At 48.4% G+C, this 18,233-nt stretch overlaps 2 protein-coding genes across 2 annotated transcripts in view; both read right to left on the bottom strand.

Moving 5' to 3' along the window:
* ATP6V0D1 (ATPase H+ transporting V0 subunit d1) overlaps positions 1-14,157 on the bottom strand; it is a 39,303-nt gene extending 25,146 nt beyond the window's left edge. The window contains exon 1 of the mRNA XM_040498364.1: positions 13,917-14,157. Coding sequence (XP_040354298.1) covers positions 13,917-14,046 — 130 coding nt within the window. The 5' untranslated portion in view covers positions 14,047-14,157. The remainder of the gene's footprint in view (positions 1-13,916) is intronic.
* A 694-nt stretch (positions 14,158-14,851) lies between these two features.
* AGRP (agouti related neuropeptide) lies at positions 14,852-17,689 on the bottom strand. The gene is made up of 5 exons (XM_040498365.1): positions 17,060-17,689; positions 15,820-15,985; positions 15,567-15,699; positions 15,315-15,400; positions 14,852-15,095 (listed from the first exon to the last, which is right to left on the bottom strand). Exons 3-5 carry the CDS (start codon positions 15,694-15,696, stop codon positions 14,913-14,915), a joined length of 399 nt encoding a protein of 132 aa, XP_040354299.1. The 5' UTR covers positions 15,697-15,699; positions 15,820-15,985; positions 17,060-17,689; the 3' UTR covers positions 14,852-14,912.
* Between the last annotated feature and the right edge of the window lie 544 nt (positions 17,690-18,233).

Here is an 18,233-nt window from a genome sequence, read left to right on the forward strand (position 1 = left end):
GCCGCTGAGCAGCCACCAGAGCAGGGCCAGGCAGGAAAGGGTGAGTTGCAACAGTGAGGACACCAAGATGACTCCCTAGAGGGGAAAGCCCCATCCACCAGCTAAATGCAAAGCCTCAGCTGAGGTTAAGGCCTGAAAAAAACTGCTGCCTGAGTAGCCAAGGAGAGACAAAATCTGGGCAAGTGCCCAGGGCCAGGCCAAAGCTGGCCAGGAAAGCAGTGCCCAGCACCCAGTCAGGGCCGTTCCTCCACATACCCCTTTCCCCTGCCACAAGTTTGCCTCCCATTCCTCAGGACCACGAAAGTTCACTAGGGGGCAGCCCCAGTCCAGGCTCTCAAGCTACAGGGTGCTGGATGCAGATAGGTAGAGCAGGTATCAGGCTACACAAGAGCAGTCTAACCTACTAATTGGACCTTCAGAGCCTTGACCCTCCTGCCTCTAAAAGAGGAGGAATATTCCAGTGCAGGACAGATTTAAAAAAAAAAAAATCAGCCAAGAAGTGTTAAATGAGGCAGAAGCCAGGGAGGTCAACGGAAAGATCCCTCAAATTGGGGTGCAAAGGGGAGAGTTGTCAATCACCTGATAACAACCCCTTTCCAGCGTGACTGTAACATACCTACAGTGCCTACAGAGTTTGGGGTGCCTGGTGTGGACCTCTCCCAGAGTCACTCTACCCACACGCTCCTATATATGTGCCACATGAACACCTATGCGTCCTAAAGTGCTGAAGGAAGTTGGGAGGAGTCTGTCCTGAGGATCAATTTTCCCTCTCCTGGAGGGACCAGGGTTGCAGGACAAAAGTGGAAGCCACCTGGGGAAGAGTGGTGCTCCTGGGAGGAAATATGGCCCTGACCCCAGGCAGCCTCAAACTCCTGCTTGGGGCCTATAAGACCCCTGGTTCATGGCTAGTACACTGTCCTCTGCTACTCTGACTGAGAGCTGCCAGCATGACCAAGGTGGGGGTAAATGAGGACAGACTGACGGTTAAGGCTGGAGCATTGTGCACTGAGCATGAAGGTGGAGAGCCTCAGAGAATGTCCCCTGGCCTCTCCTTTCCAACCCAGGAAGCCGGGGCACCAGGAGGTGAGAGCAGGAAGAAATGGACAGGAGACACCTAGCCGTGAGTCCTACTTAATCTGAGAAGGCCAAATGGGACTTGGGTGAGGGAGAGAAGTAGGGCCCGGGACAGAGTCCCAAGGGACAGTGGCCACAGGCAGGTGCTGTGCAGAAAAGCAGAGGAGAGGCAGCCTGGGTGACTCACTAGTCCAGCCACACCTCTCTCTCCCCACGGCTCTCTACCAGCCAAATGGTCCTGGCACACCCCCTTGTGGCCACAGGGAGGATGGCTTTGTAAACAGCAAGGGGCTCCACTCTTCCTCCCTCTCAATGCCCCACCAATCTAACTCCTGCCTCAGACTTCTGGTCCCAATCCCCCCCAGCCAGCAATCCCTGGGGGAGGAGGCTACAGGCACCCATAGAGCCACACAGGAATGTGTCATAAAGAATCAAGGTAGACAGGAGTCTGAGAAAGCCAGAATGGAGACAAGGTGGGCTTGACTCTAGTCATGAGGGATTGGTTGGCCGAGGAGCAAGACTGGAGAGACTGGAGAGGAAGTCTGGGCATCCTCAGTCCCCGATGCTTGTTTACTAGCTCAGCCAGATCCTCCCAAGTCTCCAAATCCCTTTATCCAGCTCTCTACCGGACCCCACCCCACCCCTCTGCTGCCTAATGCTGTATCTTAAAAAAGCAGGTGCTGGGGCCCATGCCTGGCTCAGTCAACTCTTGATCTCAAGGTTGTGAGTCTGAGTTCCACGTTGGGTGTAGCGATTTCTTAAAAATTAAAAATAAAAACACTTAAAAGCAGGTGCTCAATAACCCAGAAACAGGACAATCTATGCCATGGCACACCCCTCCAAGATGGGGACCTTAGCTTTTCCTCCCCTGTACACCAAAGCCCAGTACTCTGCCAGCACAAATAATGAGCTGTCACCCATCTGATCACATAAGTATCTATTGAGCATTCACTCTGGCTAGGCATTGTGCTATTGAATCCTCACAGCCTACAAGCGATTTCATTCTACAGGTGGGCAAATAAGCTTTGAGATGCTAAATCACATGCTTAGCATCACATAGCTGGCCAGAAAGGAAGCCATGGTCTGCCTGATGCCCTGCCTCAGGTCCCGGCAACCCAGGCTCCTGACCCCAAGCAAGCACAGATGAGTTACAGGAGAGGCCACTACATCATGTCCTCACACCTATTCATTCTTGATGCAGACCCTCCAACAACCTGGAGTGTGTTTGACCGCTGAGCCCAAAGCACAAGAACAGCTACAAGTCAGTAAAAGGGGCTGGGGTGCTGTAGCAGGCACCGTGACTACAGTAGGGTGGCTGAGTGGGAGGTCCGACAGGGGGGCCAGGGACGAAACTATTGGAAGCATATTGGGCACTCAGGGACAAAGGTTCCTTCCATCTCATTTCAAATCTAACAGCCCTGATGTGAGCTTGCTCAGTGTGTGCCACTAAGAAAGAAGGAAGGGGAGACTAATACATTCCAGGAGGGTTTTATGCAAAATATTTAAACTAAGATGTTGGGACCTTTCCTTCTCTACCATCCTGAAACCCTGGTCACACAGAAAGTCTATCTTCAAGAGTCCTGGATGGCTTACATTTGCCTATGCTGACGCCACCTCAAAAGGCCCTAGTCTTGGGTACAGACACTGGCTCCACCTCAGAAACCAGGCCCGAGAAATCACTGAGTAAATCCATGAAAAAGTGTGTTCTCGCCCAGCAGAGCAAGTTCTGACATGACCCCTGGGGCAGGGCTTGTGAAACAGGGGCTAGCAGGTCCCTGTGCTACAGTACATACATACAAAGTGCAAGATGTAATCAGGGAACAAGAGAGCAAGAAGGGGGGTGTGGAGCAGGTGAAAAAGGCAAGAGAAAAACAGCTGAAAGAGAGGTGAGCAAAACAAAAACCCAGGGGCCCTGGGTCACCAGCCCTCAACTACCATCTGGGCTCTGAGTCTTCAGGTGTAAAGAGAAGGGGCCCAAAGGGGGTTCCGTAAGACACAGAGCAGCCCCACAAGGCTATGAACCAAAATCTGGAAGTCAAATGCCCAGGGTCACCAAAAGAGATCTCATCTTGGGTGGCTGTTGGGTGTGAACAGCTTCTCTGCATACTTACATGTTCTAATTTCCCTTATTTTAGATACCTTTATCAGATGTCTTAAATTATAAAATATTTGTTCACTGCAATACATCCAAAGAGTACATAAGATAAAAATGCACATGTTCCTCCCTAGCCTCTCCGATCCCTCTCTCCAGAGGCTGCTACTCTAGACCAATTGGCATCTGTGCTTCTCAATACTTTTCCATGTGCATATAATATCTTATTAAAATGGGAACACATTAACAATATATTTCTAAATCAGTCCTTATAGAACTCCATGCTTTGCAACACTTGGCACAGTATCCTACGGTAAGGACAGAACATGGTTTATTTAACCACACCCCTGTCGATGAATATCCTGTTGGTTCTAACAGGTTGCTGTTACCACCAAGGCTGGTGTGAACACCTCTATACATGGCATCCTGTGCTAATCTAGAGGGGCACAATCCTGTGAGTGGGGCTATAGGGATGCAAGAGAACATATACAGGGGCATGTTTTAACAAGGTGGGTAAAACCTGTCCCCCAAAAGGTCCACACTGAGTCACCCTTCCACCAACTTTATTTTTAGAATTAAAAAAAGAAAATATGTTTAGTCAAAAACAAAAACAAAACCACCAGCATGCCCAGTCATGCAACAGAACGCATGGCAGGGATCAGAAGGGGAATCCCTGGCTGTTGCTCTCCCTGCGCCACTTGCCAAATTAGGCTCCACGCCAGGTGTCCTCATCAGACCACACTTGTGTCCACTTGGCCTGTCCTTAAGGCTGTTCCCCAGCCTCCTGGCAGGACTCACGGGCAGCACTGGGCTTCTAAGGGAGACATGCCCTGGCTGCAAGCCAACAGATGGCCGAGTGTGGGCTGAAATGCTGCCAGCCAGCCAGCGTACTGACGACTTCCAGATTGGTATCTTTAGTGCTACTTCCCCTGAGCTCCAGACCCACACAGCCACCTCCCTCTGACTCTCCCAACTCAGCACATCTGAGACAGAACACTTCCTCTTCCACCACCCTATCCATACCCCAAACCATCTCCTCTTCTGGTGGAAGACCCACCAATGATCCGTGCCAGCTCATCGATTACTGGGTATCAAGGGTCTCTTCACTCAGCAATGCCACTGCCTAGGGACATGGGACAACATGGATCCTCAAACGCTGAGGGGAACACTTCAGGTGTGTATGGGGCCAGGCCCTCATAGCTCAGAGACTCCAGGTGCTTGTTCCCTTCATTCTGCAGTGCAAACTCTCCTGAGTTATTGCCTTCTCCCAATGCCCCTGAGCTCCTCTCCCTTGCTTGTGGCCAGTGTTCTGTCAGGACCGTGTTATCTCTTCCTTCAAAACACATCCGACTCAGAGGAATTTGGGCTGAGCTAAGCTCGTCTTCCTGTCCAAACAATGGTCCTCTAACTTCAATAATTCAATACAGTCTCCTTTGACCAACAAAATGCAATATACAAAATATTTCCAGGCAAAACTATAAACAGACATTTCCCACACATTGACCTTGACCCTAACCCTAAGAATCTCTATACCTTCCCTTCCTTTTTTTTTTTTTATCTTTTTACACATCCCGCCTGAACTGTGTGTCCAAGACACCCAAAGCTTTTTCACGAACCAGCCTGATGCACCTATCCATACATACTCAGCCATGCACATCCCTGACATGTGTCCTACTCTCTCTTCCCAGTTCCTAAAACTCCTCTGACACCCTATGAAGTTTCATGTTTCTGAGACTGCTAGTGCCATTATTCTTCCCACCTCCTTGGCCTTGCTGATTTTTCTAAATAACAGCTTTACTGAGATATAATTCATATGCTATACAATTTTCCCATTTAAGGTGTATAATTCAATCAGTCTTAGCATGTTCACAAAATTGTGTGATCATCACCACCATCAATTTTAGAACATTTCGTTCAAAATAAACCCTGTACCCTTTTAGCCATCATTCCCCACCTGCTCCCGTCCCACTAAAATGTACCCTATGCCTACTGTATATTCGATACTATCTGTCCATTAGACAGGCACACTTGCCCTCAGGCAAAACCTGTGTGACATGTTTTCTTTACCCACTCAGAGGCCCAGTGTGGCAACTGTCTCCTAGGAGTGATGGGAGGGAATGACCATGGTGGGAACAGCTGGCTTCCCTAACTGTTCACCTGGCACCAGGCCCTGCACTTACACTTCACCCATGTCTCAAAGAGATGCTATTAATATTTCCCACAGTACAGCTGAGGACAAATGACTTGCCCAAGGTCACAAAGCCAGTAAGTGGCTGAGCTGGGATTAGTTCCCTAGTGAGCTCTGCTCTGTCCATATGTTATCTCTGCCCATACACTCCATGCACTGCTGTCACCTTCTAGTCCCACTCTCCTCTGTTCTCATTAAGGTCACCATGACCTCTAAAAAAAAGGTCACCATGACCTCTGAATGGTAAAACCAAGTGGAAGGCTGTCTGATTTTACTTCAATCTCTTGGCCACATTTGGCATTCATCACTGTTTCTTTTTCAGGTTCTCTGCTGGGGCTACCCACCTGTTAGGGGATGCCTTTCACCTTTCTGGAAGGACCCCTTTCCTAGGGGAGGGTCCCATGTTGAGCCTCTCCTCTTCTGACTCTATGCTCTCTCTTGGAGACAGCAGCCACACTACTACCCTGATTCCCAAGGCTGTATCCCAAGTTCACACTCACTCCAGAACACCAAAAATAGCCTGCACATCATCACTCAAATGGCTCACAGATCCCTTAATCCCATCTTTTCAGTCTTTCTCCAAACTTCTTTTCTACATCCCACCATCATTTCACTCTGCCACCTACACAGCTGCCTATGCCAGAGATGAGGACATCAGCTTTGACTTTTCCTTCCTCCTCAGTTCCTTATCCAACCCCTCAAGTCCTATCAATTCCTCTTCCTAAAATTCCCCCACGATCATCCTTGCCAATCCCAAAGGCAAGCTGTCATCATCTCTGACCTGTATTGCTTACAAAACTCTGCAAATTGTTCTTCCCACCTCTGGTATGTCCCCCATCCCCAATCCACTTTTCACACTGCAGGTACATTCTAAAGGACAAGTCCAATAGTTTTACCTGCCCATCCCTCACTCAGGACAAAGCACTTCCTCTACAGCTTTTGCAATCCTTCAAGAGCTGATCTCTGTCTTACTCTGCAGCCACACTCCTAGCCACACCACAGTTAGTGCTGAACGACTTGCCACTCCCAGAAGACACCACTTACATTAGCATTTGCAGTTTCATGTGACTAGAGATTGGCCAAGCCCCGCCTACAGTATTGCTTTCTTCTTCCCATAAGACACTGTCTCTTGTGAAAAGGTGTTGAAATGCAGAAGGAGATGTTGTAATGAAGACAAGGAACTAAGAACAAAGAGGGATAAAGTGTTCTAGAAGACAGCCAGCACATCATACATAGGGACTCTCAATTATGGTCCCTGAGTATCTAATTCACTAGCTTTCCTCCTCCTGAATATTAATTATATTTCTTTACAAGAAGAAGGAGATGGCCTGACTGGCCTAGGTGCCTCCATTCCAAATTAGAAAACTGGCATCTGGCATCCATCAGCTGAATTGTGACTGCATTAGCTAGTCATATGCTTTTCTCTATTTTCCAAGTTCCTGAGTAAGAAGAGAGCTAATCCAAAGAAAAATCCTGCAAACAATGACCACCCCAGTAGCAATGAGAACTCCTTAGACTCATTCTGATCTAAATACCATTTTCCAATAAAAAGAACCAGGTATCTGGGGCACCTGGGTGGCTCAGTTGGTTGGGCGTCCAACTCCAGCTCAGGTCATGATCTCACGGTCTGTGAGTTTGAGCCCCACGTCAGGCTCTGTGCTGACAGTCTCTCTGCCCCTCCCCAGCTCGTGCTCTGTCTCTCTCTGTCAAAAATAAATAAACATTAAAAAAAAAAAAAAAGAACCAGGTATCCTAAAAGAAATGATGACAGTAGGTCTGGGTCAGGAAATGTATAAGATAAAATTAGAACATACTGTGGGGTGCCTGGGTGGCTCAGTCGGTTAAGCATCCGACTCTTTATTTCAGCTCAGGTTATGATCTCACAATCGTGAGATTGAGACCCGGATTGGGCTTCATGCTGGATGTAGAGTCTGCTTAAGAGTCTCTCTTTCCCTCTGCCCCTTCCCCACGCACGTGTGCGCTCTCTCTCTCTCAAAAAAGAAAAAAATGAACATACTGTCATCTTGGAAGTAAGAAAAGCTCTCAAGGGCTACAGGGTTGTGTCAGAAAGACTTGACAGCCTGGGGCACCTGGGTGGCTCAGTTGGTTAGGCAACCAACTCTCGATTTTGGTTCCAGTCATGGTCTCACGGTTAGTGGGTTCAAGTCCCGAACTCTCAGTGTGGAGCCTGTTTGGGATTCTCTCTCTCTCTCTCTCTCTCTCTCTCTCTCTCTCTCTCCTTCTCACTCTCTGTCCCTCCCCTACTTGCACATGTGCACTCTCTCTCAAAATAAATAAATTAAAAAAAAAAAAAAAGACTCAACAGCCTATTGAATAAGCTCCCACTGGACAAGGGACAATTCAAGCATCAATACAAAGATTGAAAGACAACAAAAAATATCAAAATCCATGTGTGCATTATGATACTATACAAACAAAAAGACCAAACAAACCTCATTAGTCATCTTTGAAGGATTTTGGAGAACCAACTCATTATTTTGAAAATTGATAAATACAGGAAAGAATCAAGCATTTATCCTATCTTGCTTATACAAACTGTATTTCAGGGTTAAAATTAGTGGAAGTTTCCAATCATAGAAGTATTCAAGCTAGCAAATGCAGAAGGAAACATAGGATTAGAAAATCACCATTTTGTAACACCTAATAAAATAATGGTTCTAGGCAATAAATGTCCATGATTCCTTATGTCACAAAAAGAGAAACAACTAGATATTATGTGTCTCCCAATGGAAGTACAAAATCACCTACTAAATATTCTTTTCAAAAAAAAACCGAACTACAATCTGATCAAGCCTCTAAATCTAACTACCATTTTATAGGAAAAACATGGACAGAGGAACATGTTCAATTATAAACACATCAAGGATGGAGTCAGCAAAACTGAGATGCAGGGGGAAATCCATAAATCAAATGACCCAGTTTCTTCAATAAGTAAAAGGAGGGGGGGGTGCCTGGGTGGCTCAGTCGTTTAAGTGTCTGACTTTGACTCAGGTCATGGTTTCATGGTTCATGAGTTCAAGCCCCGGGTTGGGCTCTGTGCTGACAGCTCAGAGCCTGGAGCCTGCTTTGGATTCTGTGTCTCCCCTTTTCTGTGCCCCTCCCCTGCTCACACTCTGTGTGTGTGTGTGTGTGTGTGTGTGTGTGTGTGTGTGTGTGTGTGTCAAAAATAAATAAACATTAAACAAAAAAATTTTTAATAAGTAAAAGGAAAAATAAGTGACAGAGAATCTATGTATTAAAAGAACTGAGGCTCCTGGGTGGCTCAATCAGTTAAGTGTCTGACTCTTGGTTTCAGCTCAGGTCATGATTTCACAGTTCATGAGTTCGAGTCCCACATTAGCTCTGCACTAACAGTGCAGAGCCTACTTGGGATTCTCTCTTTCCCTCTCTCTCTCTCTCTGCCCCACCCCTGCTTGCTCTGTGTCTCTCAAAAATAAATAAATAAACTTAAAAAAAATTTTTTTAAATAAAAGACCGAAGGGGCACCTGGGTGGCTCAGCTGGTTGAGCATCTGACTCCTGATTTTGGCTCAGGTCATGATCTCACGGTTCATGAGATCAAGCCCCATATCGGGCTCTGCACTGAGAGCACAGAGCCTACTTGGGATTCTCTTTCCATCTCTCTCTGCCCCTCCTGCATTTGCACACACTTTCTATCTAAAAATAAATAAATAAACATTTAAAATAAATGAATGAATGAATGAATGACCTGAGACCGCATCAACCAGTTAAAATGTATGGATCATATTTGGATCCTGACTGAAAAAAATCGTATGTTTTTTTCAAAGTTTATTTATTTATTTTGAGACAGAGACAAAGTGCGAGTAAGGGAGGGGCAGAGAGAGAGAAGAGAGCAAGAATCCCAAGCATGCTCCGCACCAGTGCAGAGCCCCATGCAGGGCTCGAACCCATGAACTGTGAGATCATGACCTGAGCCGAAGTTTGATGCTCAACAAACTGAACCACCCAGATGCCCCTGAAACATATCATATTAAAAAAAAAAAAAAAACACAAACATCTGGGGGGCACCTGGGTGGCTCAGTCAGTTAAGTGTCCAACTTCAGCTCAGGTCATGATCTCATGGTTTGTGGGTTCAACATGTTGGGCTCTGTGCTGACAGCGCTGAGCTGCTTGGAATTCTCTCTCCCTCTCTCTACTCCTTCCTGCCTCTCTCCCCCTTAAAAATTTTTTTAAAAAATCGGAGGTAACCAGAGAAATCCAAACACTAAATGGATATTAGATGATATTAACAAATTATTTTTTCTTTTACAGGAAGAATAATAGTGTTGCAGGGTTTTTTAAAAAATTAGTCACGACCTTTTTCAGAGATATTGAAATATTTACAAATGAAATGATTTGTTGTCTTGGATTTACTGCAAAATAATTTAGGAGTTAGGGAGCAAGTAGAGCTATTATTGAAACAAGACTGATAACTGTCATGATGACAAGAATCAATCATTGTTGCAGTTTATGATTATTACTTATGGGTTCATTCTACTATTCCTTCTAGTTTGTAGATATTTGACAATATCCATAGTAAATAGTTTTAAAGAGAAAAGAGGAAGGGAGAAACTCCAGAGGCCAGAACTGGAGCCTCACTCACACCTGAATTTCCCACATGCAGACAGACAAATTAACACCAATGCTCTTAGGCTGAACCCAGGGTCAAAGCTAAGAGTTCAGGTTCAGAACTATTATAATGCCTGAAATAGCTGCTTGGCTTGTTTATATGGTCCAGGGGCTGGCACACAGTAGGCCTTCAGGAATTGTTTCTTGAATGAGCAAACAAACATTTGAACATTGAAGGAACACTATATATGCTCCTAACGTCCGAAATACATCATACAACCCAAAATTTGGCAGGCCTTTGTGGAAGGTGGTGCTCCATACCATCAGTATCTGCTCCCACAGTCGATGCTAAGGAGTCAGAGGCTTCCTCCCCTGGGCTAAGCCTCTTTTTCAAAACAAGGGTCTGGGTTCCCAAAAGATTTGTACCCTTGTCCCCCACCATCTGCCACCCAGGGCTTCTTTTGGTCCCTCTGTCCGGCCCAACAATTTCTGCCTTGACATGCTGGTCTCTCTGCCTGAAATGCTCTTCCCCCCAGCTCTCTGCATGGCTGGCTCCTTCTCATTGTTCACATCTCAGCTCAAATATCCTTATCTCAGCAGGGCCTTAAGCCACCACACTCTCTAAATAAAGTTCCCTTGTGATTCTCTATCACTTCTCCACTGTCACTTTCATGGGTATTGTCTTCAATATGTAATTATATATTTACTTTACTTTAAAATATCATTAACAGGGGTACTTAGCTGGCTCAGTCAGAAGAGCATGTGACTCTTGATCTCAGGGTCATGAGTTCGAGCCTCATGCAGCATGTAGAGATTACTTAAATAAATAAAACTTTTTAAAAAATAAAATAATAACAGCAGCTAACACACTGACTCAGCACTTACCATGTGCCAAGTTCATGCTAAGGGCTTTATATGAATTATCTTGTTTAACCTTCATAACCAGGCCATGAAGTAGGTGCCGTTATTAATACCATTTTACACATGATAAAACTCTGGATAGAGATGTTACATGGCCACAGAGCCATGAAGTAGTAAAACTACATTTGTAACTTCTATGCAATACTGATCTCTTAATATCTTCCCCCTGCCCCCACTGACCTCCATCCCCAGACTATGAAGGTCAGGAGAATATCATGCCACAAAATATCTCAGCCCCTATCACAGTACCTGGCATAAAATATGTGCTTCGTAAGTATATGCTGAACAAATGAAAACATTCAAAGTAATACTGTATGATTTCTCTTTGTGTATCTCTGACCCACCTCCTCTTCCCCAAAATTCCCAGCACAAGACTCAGCTCCCAGAAGGTTCTATACATATCTAGAAACACTCAGAGTTAAAAAGTGCTTTTGAGACCAACCAACTCTGCTCCCTAAGTTCACCAAAAAGATAGGACCTCTCCGGGTTCGTTCCCCTACCTCTGAGTACAGACTATCAAGCAAGATGGACAATGGAGACCATATGAGCTTCAGAGGTCCTAAGAGACTGAGTTCTAGCAGAAGAGATCAGTAGCAGAGGCCCTGATGGAGTGGAATCCAGAGAGGAAGGCTAGGGTATGGTGGAGGGTATGCACTTACCCTCTGCCCAATGCCCTGTGCCTTCTGGGAACTGTCCAACATCTGATGCAGATTCTTTGGAAACCTCGTCACTTCAGGACACACCTACTGATCTCACTAAGGACCAAAAGCTTTGTTAGTCTCCCCTCTCCTCTCTTCTTTCCCCTGGAGATAGGAAGGCAAAAACACCCAGCAACAAAGTCCGCTGGTATCAACTTCAGAATAAGAGAAGAACTTTATGCAGAGGATAATGGGGTTTCTGGTCACTCCTGCTTCTGGTTATCCCCAGCCCCTGAAAGTTTTGAGCATCTCCAACACACAGGATCTCAAGAATCCCAAATTCAATGTTGAGAAACTTCTAGGTAAGAGCACAGACAACCACAGGAAATGTAACTAGGTGTAGAGGACAACATTCTAGGCTAGCATGACCACAAAGAGGCTCTAACATGGGGTGCTACTGGGGCTGGGCCTTGAAGAGTGGGAATCACTGGGTTTCATGGAGATGAGAAGGACACAGAGGGAATGGCAGGTGCAATGTAGTGGAAACAAAAGCTAGCATTTACCTAGCACATATTCTGTGCTTGTTGCTGGGCTTCATATTCACATGTAAAAGCTTGTTCACATGTAAAAGCTTATGAAATAGTTGATGATAATATACCAGATGAAGAATCTAAGGCCCAGAGGTGTTAAATAACTTGTCTAAGGTAATCCAGTAATTACCAGGGCTGGAATTCAAACTCAAATTTGTCCATCCCTGGGGTCCATCACACCATACGCACCAAGAGTCTCAGGGTGGAATGGCTTGTGTGAGGGAGAGGAGTATGTATGGAAGAGCAAGGGAATCCTTGAATGAGACCCTAAAGATCTAGATGGTATGCCACAAGGCAGGCCATGTGCTGAGCAGTGCTGCAGGAAGAATGCCCTAACACATTTATGGAGGATAATGGTGGAAGGGGCTGTTGGGAAGATGGGAACCCAATGCCCCCAGAAGCTCTACACAAAGAGGAAGGACAGGCAACAGCATGAGTGAGGAAAGCCTAGAAAAGAACAAGTTTGCCAAGTGCCAGTTGGTAATCAATGGTGTTCACCTTCGGATTTAAGCAAAGAATGATCTCCTTCCAGTCCCAGCCAGTCCACAAAACTCACATTGAATGCCAACTGTATGTCATGCCCTGCCCCTGGCAGCCTCCCTCATTTCTCCTCCTTTTCCCAGGGAGGAAAATCAGGTGGCTGGCAAGCCCCTACAACCCAGCACCCTGAAATGCTCTCCTCTCTGTCCCACCACCACTCTCAAAAGGGAGAGGAACAGCTTTTCTTGTATATTTATGTTAAAATCACAAAGTCCACAATTATTGTATTTTAATTTCAACAAGTTTTAAAATTTAAAGATATTTATTTTCACTTTGCTGGTCTAGTTTGCAAGATAAACAATAGCTGATTTTTAAAAATTGAATTGTCTTTTAACCTCAATAAGTTTTTGATGAGAAAAGTGTCTCGGGATGGTAAATCATCTTCCCCCTCCAGCTATCAACCATGGGGCCAGCAGTACCTCTGCTCAAGGCTATCTCTTGAGGATCAGGAATGAGAACTTACATCCCAGCCACAATGCCCTTCACTATCACCTGGGAAAGTGGGGACGCAGGGACACTTCTAAATCAGTGAATCAGATGCAGCTGTGCCTTGGGGAATCAAAACCAGTTGAGAGTGGAAGAAAGGGGAACTCATCTTTCCATCATTCTTGTGCTTTTTAAAATTTTTGTTCCAAGAGCAACCTTCTTGCTGAGGAGGTGGGATTTATGAGCCCAATACAAGTATAGGAACTTGGAGGGTCACCTCTTGCTCTCTGAATCACTGACTTGAGAAGACTCTGCACAGCCAGTGGTTCGGGGATGGGAGGAAACTCTCACTAGGTTGGCTCAGCGATTCCCCAGAAAGGCTCACCCCGCCGACCAGGACTAAGACACAGTGATCCAAAATGCCTCGATGTATGTCAGGCGGGAAGTGGAGGCCTTTTCCGCTTAGGTTTCCTAAACGTTGCCACGGGGCAGTTCTCTGGCCACGTCAGAGTAAAGAGGTTTGGATGGACACCTCTCGCATCGACCAACCACTCTCGAGAGACCCTCTTTTCCAAACTACACGGCAGGCATAAGGGGGAAGAGGCTGCCCCAAACGGAGGCTAACCACTGTTTTTCCTTTTTAAAGACTTGGTTGCGTTTGGGCCCGCGCGGAGCCGCAGGTCGAGGCAGATTCCCTTCTGGGGCCCCCGCCATCGGCCCTTGGATTCCCAGCGAGACCACTTAGGCCCTTCGAGAACCCCCGCCTCCGGCTTCCCCGCCCAGATCTTGGAACCCTGAGGCCTGGGCTAGTCTCCTTGCCGGCCTTTCAAGGCCCAGCCGTCCGGGCCCGCGGCTCACCCTCGAGCGTCTCGCACTGCACCAGGTTGAGGTAGTCCGCCTGGCTGAGCACCCCGGCCTTCAAGCCGCGCACCAGTCCCTCCAAGTAGCCATTGTCCACGTTGAAGTAAAGCTCCGGGAAGAACGACATGGCTGCGGCGCGGGCGGCGAGACCGGAGAACCCCGATCGGCCGGCAGACAGCACGATTCCAAGATCAGCTGACGCAGCGCCAGCAGCGGACTGTCAAGCAGGTCAGGTGATGAGCGAGCGTATCACGTGACCACAATGGGGCGGAGCCCTAGTGGCGCCCGACTTCCGGGTGGTTTCATACGAAAGCATTGCGCAAGTGTGGGCTCTCTGGCGCCTGCGCGGCTAGGGTTGGCTTGCCTCTCGCGTCGGGGCTTGACCTGCTTGGAGTGTCGGAGGCCGGCCGCGTGGTGGCGCACGTGGCCGCGAGGATTCGAGTGGGCCCTCTAGCTTTCCACGGTCTGGTAGACCTGGCACTAAGGGGCAGGAGGAGTTAAGATGGGAGTGAGCGGTGGTTCTTATGCTTGGAAATATTACAGACTGTTGAGTCAGTCTTATCCCGAAAGGAACTACGGTTGGCGGCGGGGGAGAAGGCAGGCTTCGCTGGGGTCGCACGTCCAGTTAGCTGCAAGCCGACCCTAGAGCCTAATGCTTACTGGCCAGCCTGGAGTTACAGCCCTATGCGCACCGCGCGCTGCACCCGCATTTATTGTACAAGATTATGGAAGGCTGGAGCCCGGCCCTTCTCTGGTTCCCCAGCTGTGCCTGGCACCATGAAAGCATGCATGTAAGTGATTCAGATGATGGTAACCTAGACCCTGCGGTAGGTGTGTGTGTGTGGTTTCTTGGCTTGGCGGCAACCCCACCCCTGCTGTGACTTCCATGACCTCCCTCCTCCGACGGCCACGTTCGAAATAACGCCACAGCCTTGGGGTTGGTCCCAACCTTTATTCGCTACCCCTGTCCAGCCTCGACCCCGCGTCGGCCCACTAGGTACGGCTGCAGGGGATCGTGGCAGTACCCAGCTTGCGGCAATAGCAGAAGGCGTTGAAGAAACGGCAGTAGCATGTGGCACATGGGTCGCAACACGATACCTGGTGTCCCAGACAGGACTCCTGCAGCCTTACACAGCGTCGCGGGGAGCGTGGCTCGCGGCCCTCCGGATCTAGTACCTACAGGAGTTGGGGAGCAGGAATGTAGGCATGGGCCTCCAAAGGCAGGTGCAGGGATCTCACCTACCTCAGTCCAGGCTGGATGGTAGTGGAGCATGGAGAGAATGGTCTGCAGTATCACTTCAGGTGAGGGTGTCATGAGGTGGAGAGTGGGGATGATTGTTTGCCTGATGTCCCCTCCCAAGGTCTGTGGCCTCACCCCTTTCCCTGAGCAATTACCTCTGTCAAGGCCTCAGCCTCCTGTAGCAGAGCTTCTATGGACTGTTCTGCGCTTGTCCGTTTCAGTGGAGGCTGCTGGCCCAGGCCTGGAACAGATGATGTGAGGCCAGAGCCCTGCCCGCCTCCCCGCACCCCCCCCCCCCCCCATGCACAAAACACCCACCTCCCAGGTCTGGGATGGGAAAGGGGGAAGGAGGGCTCATACCAAGCAGGATAATTTGTGGCCAGAGCTCCACCCCTGCCCATACTGACCTGGCAGCTCTGGGAACAGGGCCTGGTCAGGCCTTCTGATGCCTTCCAGAGGGGCCAAGCCCCTCTGAGCTTCCTGCATAGGGGGAAGTGTCAGCAGCAGGGCCCAGCTCAGCAGCACTGCAGTCAGCATGACCTGACCATCAGGAAGACCCACCACTTAGTCCTTCCTCATCCTTGATGCACCCTCCAGGTGCCCTACCCCAGAGAGAGACCTCCCAAAGAGCAGGAGTCTCTGCCCAACCGGAGGACTTACCTCTGCTTGCTGGATCCTTGCCTGGAGAGTTTCTGGCCACCCTGAGCCCACAGCTTATATGTCAGGGTCTAATGAAGGCCCCACACGTGACTGCTGCCTTCAACCAGGGCATGAAGGTGGGGGCATAGCTCAGGCCTCTCTCCCTACACCTGGGTTTTTGGGTGCTCTGTAAGAGGGGTGCCCAGCTCTAATTTTTGGTGAGGTCCCCAGGTGCTAATCAAAGTTTGGGAACAAGAGAGGGTGCCCAGAACCCCCAAATTTCTGCAGGACAGGGACCTGGGTAGGGATGGGGAGGTTGGACAGGCTGGAGCCATTAGCAATAACAAGGCAGGCAGCCCTGAGAACTTAATTTAATTTGTGGCCCCGGAGATGCTCACTCAGACCCTGTGTGGCATGTTGTTTCCTTTGCTTCCAGGAATTTTGGTCAAGGGCATTGAAGAGGGTGATGGGCCAGTGGCCAGAGTGGGGTGCAGACCTAAACCCTGGGGGGTTTTTGGAGGGAAAAAGGAGGGGAGAAGTCCACTTAGCCAAAACCAGGCCCTCCTGCCTCCATTCCTGGTCCTCCCCACCCCCCACCCCCGTGTCCCTCCAAGCTTCTCCAAGACCCCCACCCTTGCTTCTTCTCCCAAACCCTTTTCCGCCTGGGGTTCCTGGAAGCCAAGGAGGCAGAACGGACTGTTCCCTGGGTGGGCGAGCAGCTTCAAAGTAAAAAGCTTTCAGGCCGCCTGTCTCATTAGTGCTAATGGCTGTTCCTTTCCGCCCTGCTTTGTCAGGCCTGTGCCCACGCCTGGTCTCATCAGCATGAGGCCAGGGTGAGGACTGCCCTTTTGTGAAGATGGTAGAACACAAAGGACCCCACCTGCCTCTGCTTTCCCTCTCCCCTCTGGAGGCCTCTAACGTACACTTGCCCATCAGGGAAAGGGGTACAGGCTGAATCATCTTTAAGGCCTCACTGTACAAACAGCTGGTCTGGGCCAGTAGGAGGATGAAGAGGCTGTTGGGGTTTGCCATCTGGGTTCACGCAGGCTATTCTGCCCAGGATGAAGCCTGAGAAAGTCCTCCCAACAGCGGGTGTAAACCATATATTATCAGCTGACAGCCTTAGCCTTCGGCACCAACAATCACTCTTTGGGTTTGGTTGCATGGGGAGGCACCCCTCTGCAGATGGTGGGGCTGTGGCAGCTCCTTTCACAGATGGGCACTGATGTCTATTCTGGGATCGGGCTGGCACTGGGCTCACTTGTGGTTGACACAAGGTAACAGTCCTAGGAGCTCGGAGAGTCACATACTACTGCCCAGAGGGAGGAGGCTAGGAAGTGAGGGAAAGCCTCAATGAAGAGCTGGTCCCTGGATAATCCAGCAAAGGGCCAACCCCGTTTCTCCCCATGACAATGCTACTGGCTATTTTGGTGACTCTGTCATAAAGTTGACCTGGTGTCAAGGCCTCCCTGGCAACGGACATTGACCTTTATTTCCCAGAGGCTACAGCTGGGCACAGTCGTCTACCCCAGGGCTTTCTCTTCTCAGAGTGGTATCAGGCACCAAGATCAGGCCCCCATCTTGGTGGGACCACTTGGAGCTCAAGAAGGGCAATGCATGAAACATACCTGAAGCACATTCCCCAAACCTTGTCCCCTGGCCCCATCCTTGGAGATTGTGGCTGAAGAGCTGGTGGTGGGGAACAGGGACTGCATGTGGATTTTGGAAAGGTGCCCTAGATGAGTTGAGGTAAGGGCTGTGAGCACTTGCCTGAGCCTGATCAGCATCCATGCTGAGAATAGTTCTTCCTGTTCCAGGGGGCAACAGGGGGAGGTTGGTCACCCCTCAGTGTCTTTGCTCATCTATAGAGCGATGACTGTCTTCACCTGGATGTGTGCAGGTGAAGACATGGACAGTGATGGACAAGGACTGAAGCAATCCTAAGGGCATCCCAGGTCTCTAGTCAGGTCCAATGGGGGAGACAGTTGAGAAAAACAACCATCAAAACACAGTAGAATGATGAGAGAATTATAAACATTGGACATTGGATGATGTTAAGGAATAATTGTTAATTTTTTTAGTTGTGATAATGGTATTGTGGTTACAATACCATTTTTTAAAGTACTATTATCTTTTAGAGAAACATAATGAAGTATTTACTGATAAAATGTTATGAAATAATCGAAGGTAGGGGGAAATAGCAAGATACAATATAGATGAAACCAAATTTTTCACAAGTTGATAATTTGTTGAAATTGGGTGATGAGTACATGGGCTTCGCTAACCTATTACTGTTACCCTTGTGTATTAATTAAGAATAGGAAAAAATTAAGAATAGGAAATTAAGAATAGGAAAAGGGGGGGGGCACCTGGGTGGTTCAGTTAAACATCCCACTTTGGCTCAGGTCATGATCTCACAGTTCGTGGGTTTGAGC

Source organism: Herpailurus yagouaroundi, unplaced genomic scaffold, assembly GCF_014898765.1.
Source record: "Herpailurus yagouaroundi ecotype Mexico unplaced genomic scaffold, PumYag 190, whole genome shotgun sequence".
Lineage (NCBI taxonomy): Eukaryota > Metazoa > Chordata > Mammalia > Carnivora > Felidae > Herpailurus > Herpailurus yagouaroundi.

What these genes read in the sequence shown, in the direction of transcription:
- AGRP (XM_040498365.1), bottom strand. Translation starts at nt 15,696, where the DNA reads ATGCTGACTGCAGTGCTGCTGAGCTGGGCCCTGCTGCTGACACTTCCC. An exon ending in CCTGTTCCCAGAGCTGCCAG is followed by an intron (nt 15,401 to 15,566) that starts GTCAGTATGGGC and finishes CATCTGTTCCAG; the next exon opens with GCCTGGGCCAGCAGCCTCCA. An exon ending in AGGCTGAGGCCTTGACAGAG is followed by an intron (nt 15,096 to 15,314) that starts GTAATTGCTCAG and finishes CAACTCCTGTAG; the next exon opens with GTACTAGATCCGGAGGGCCG.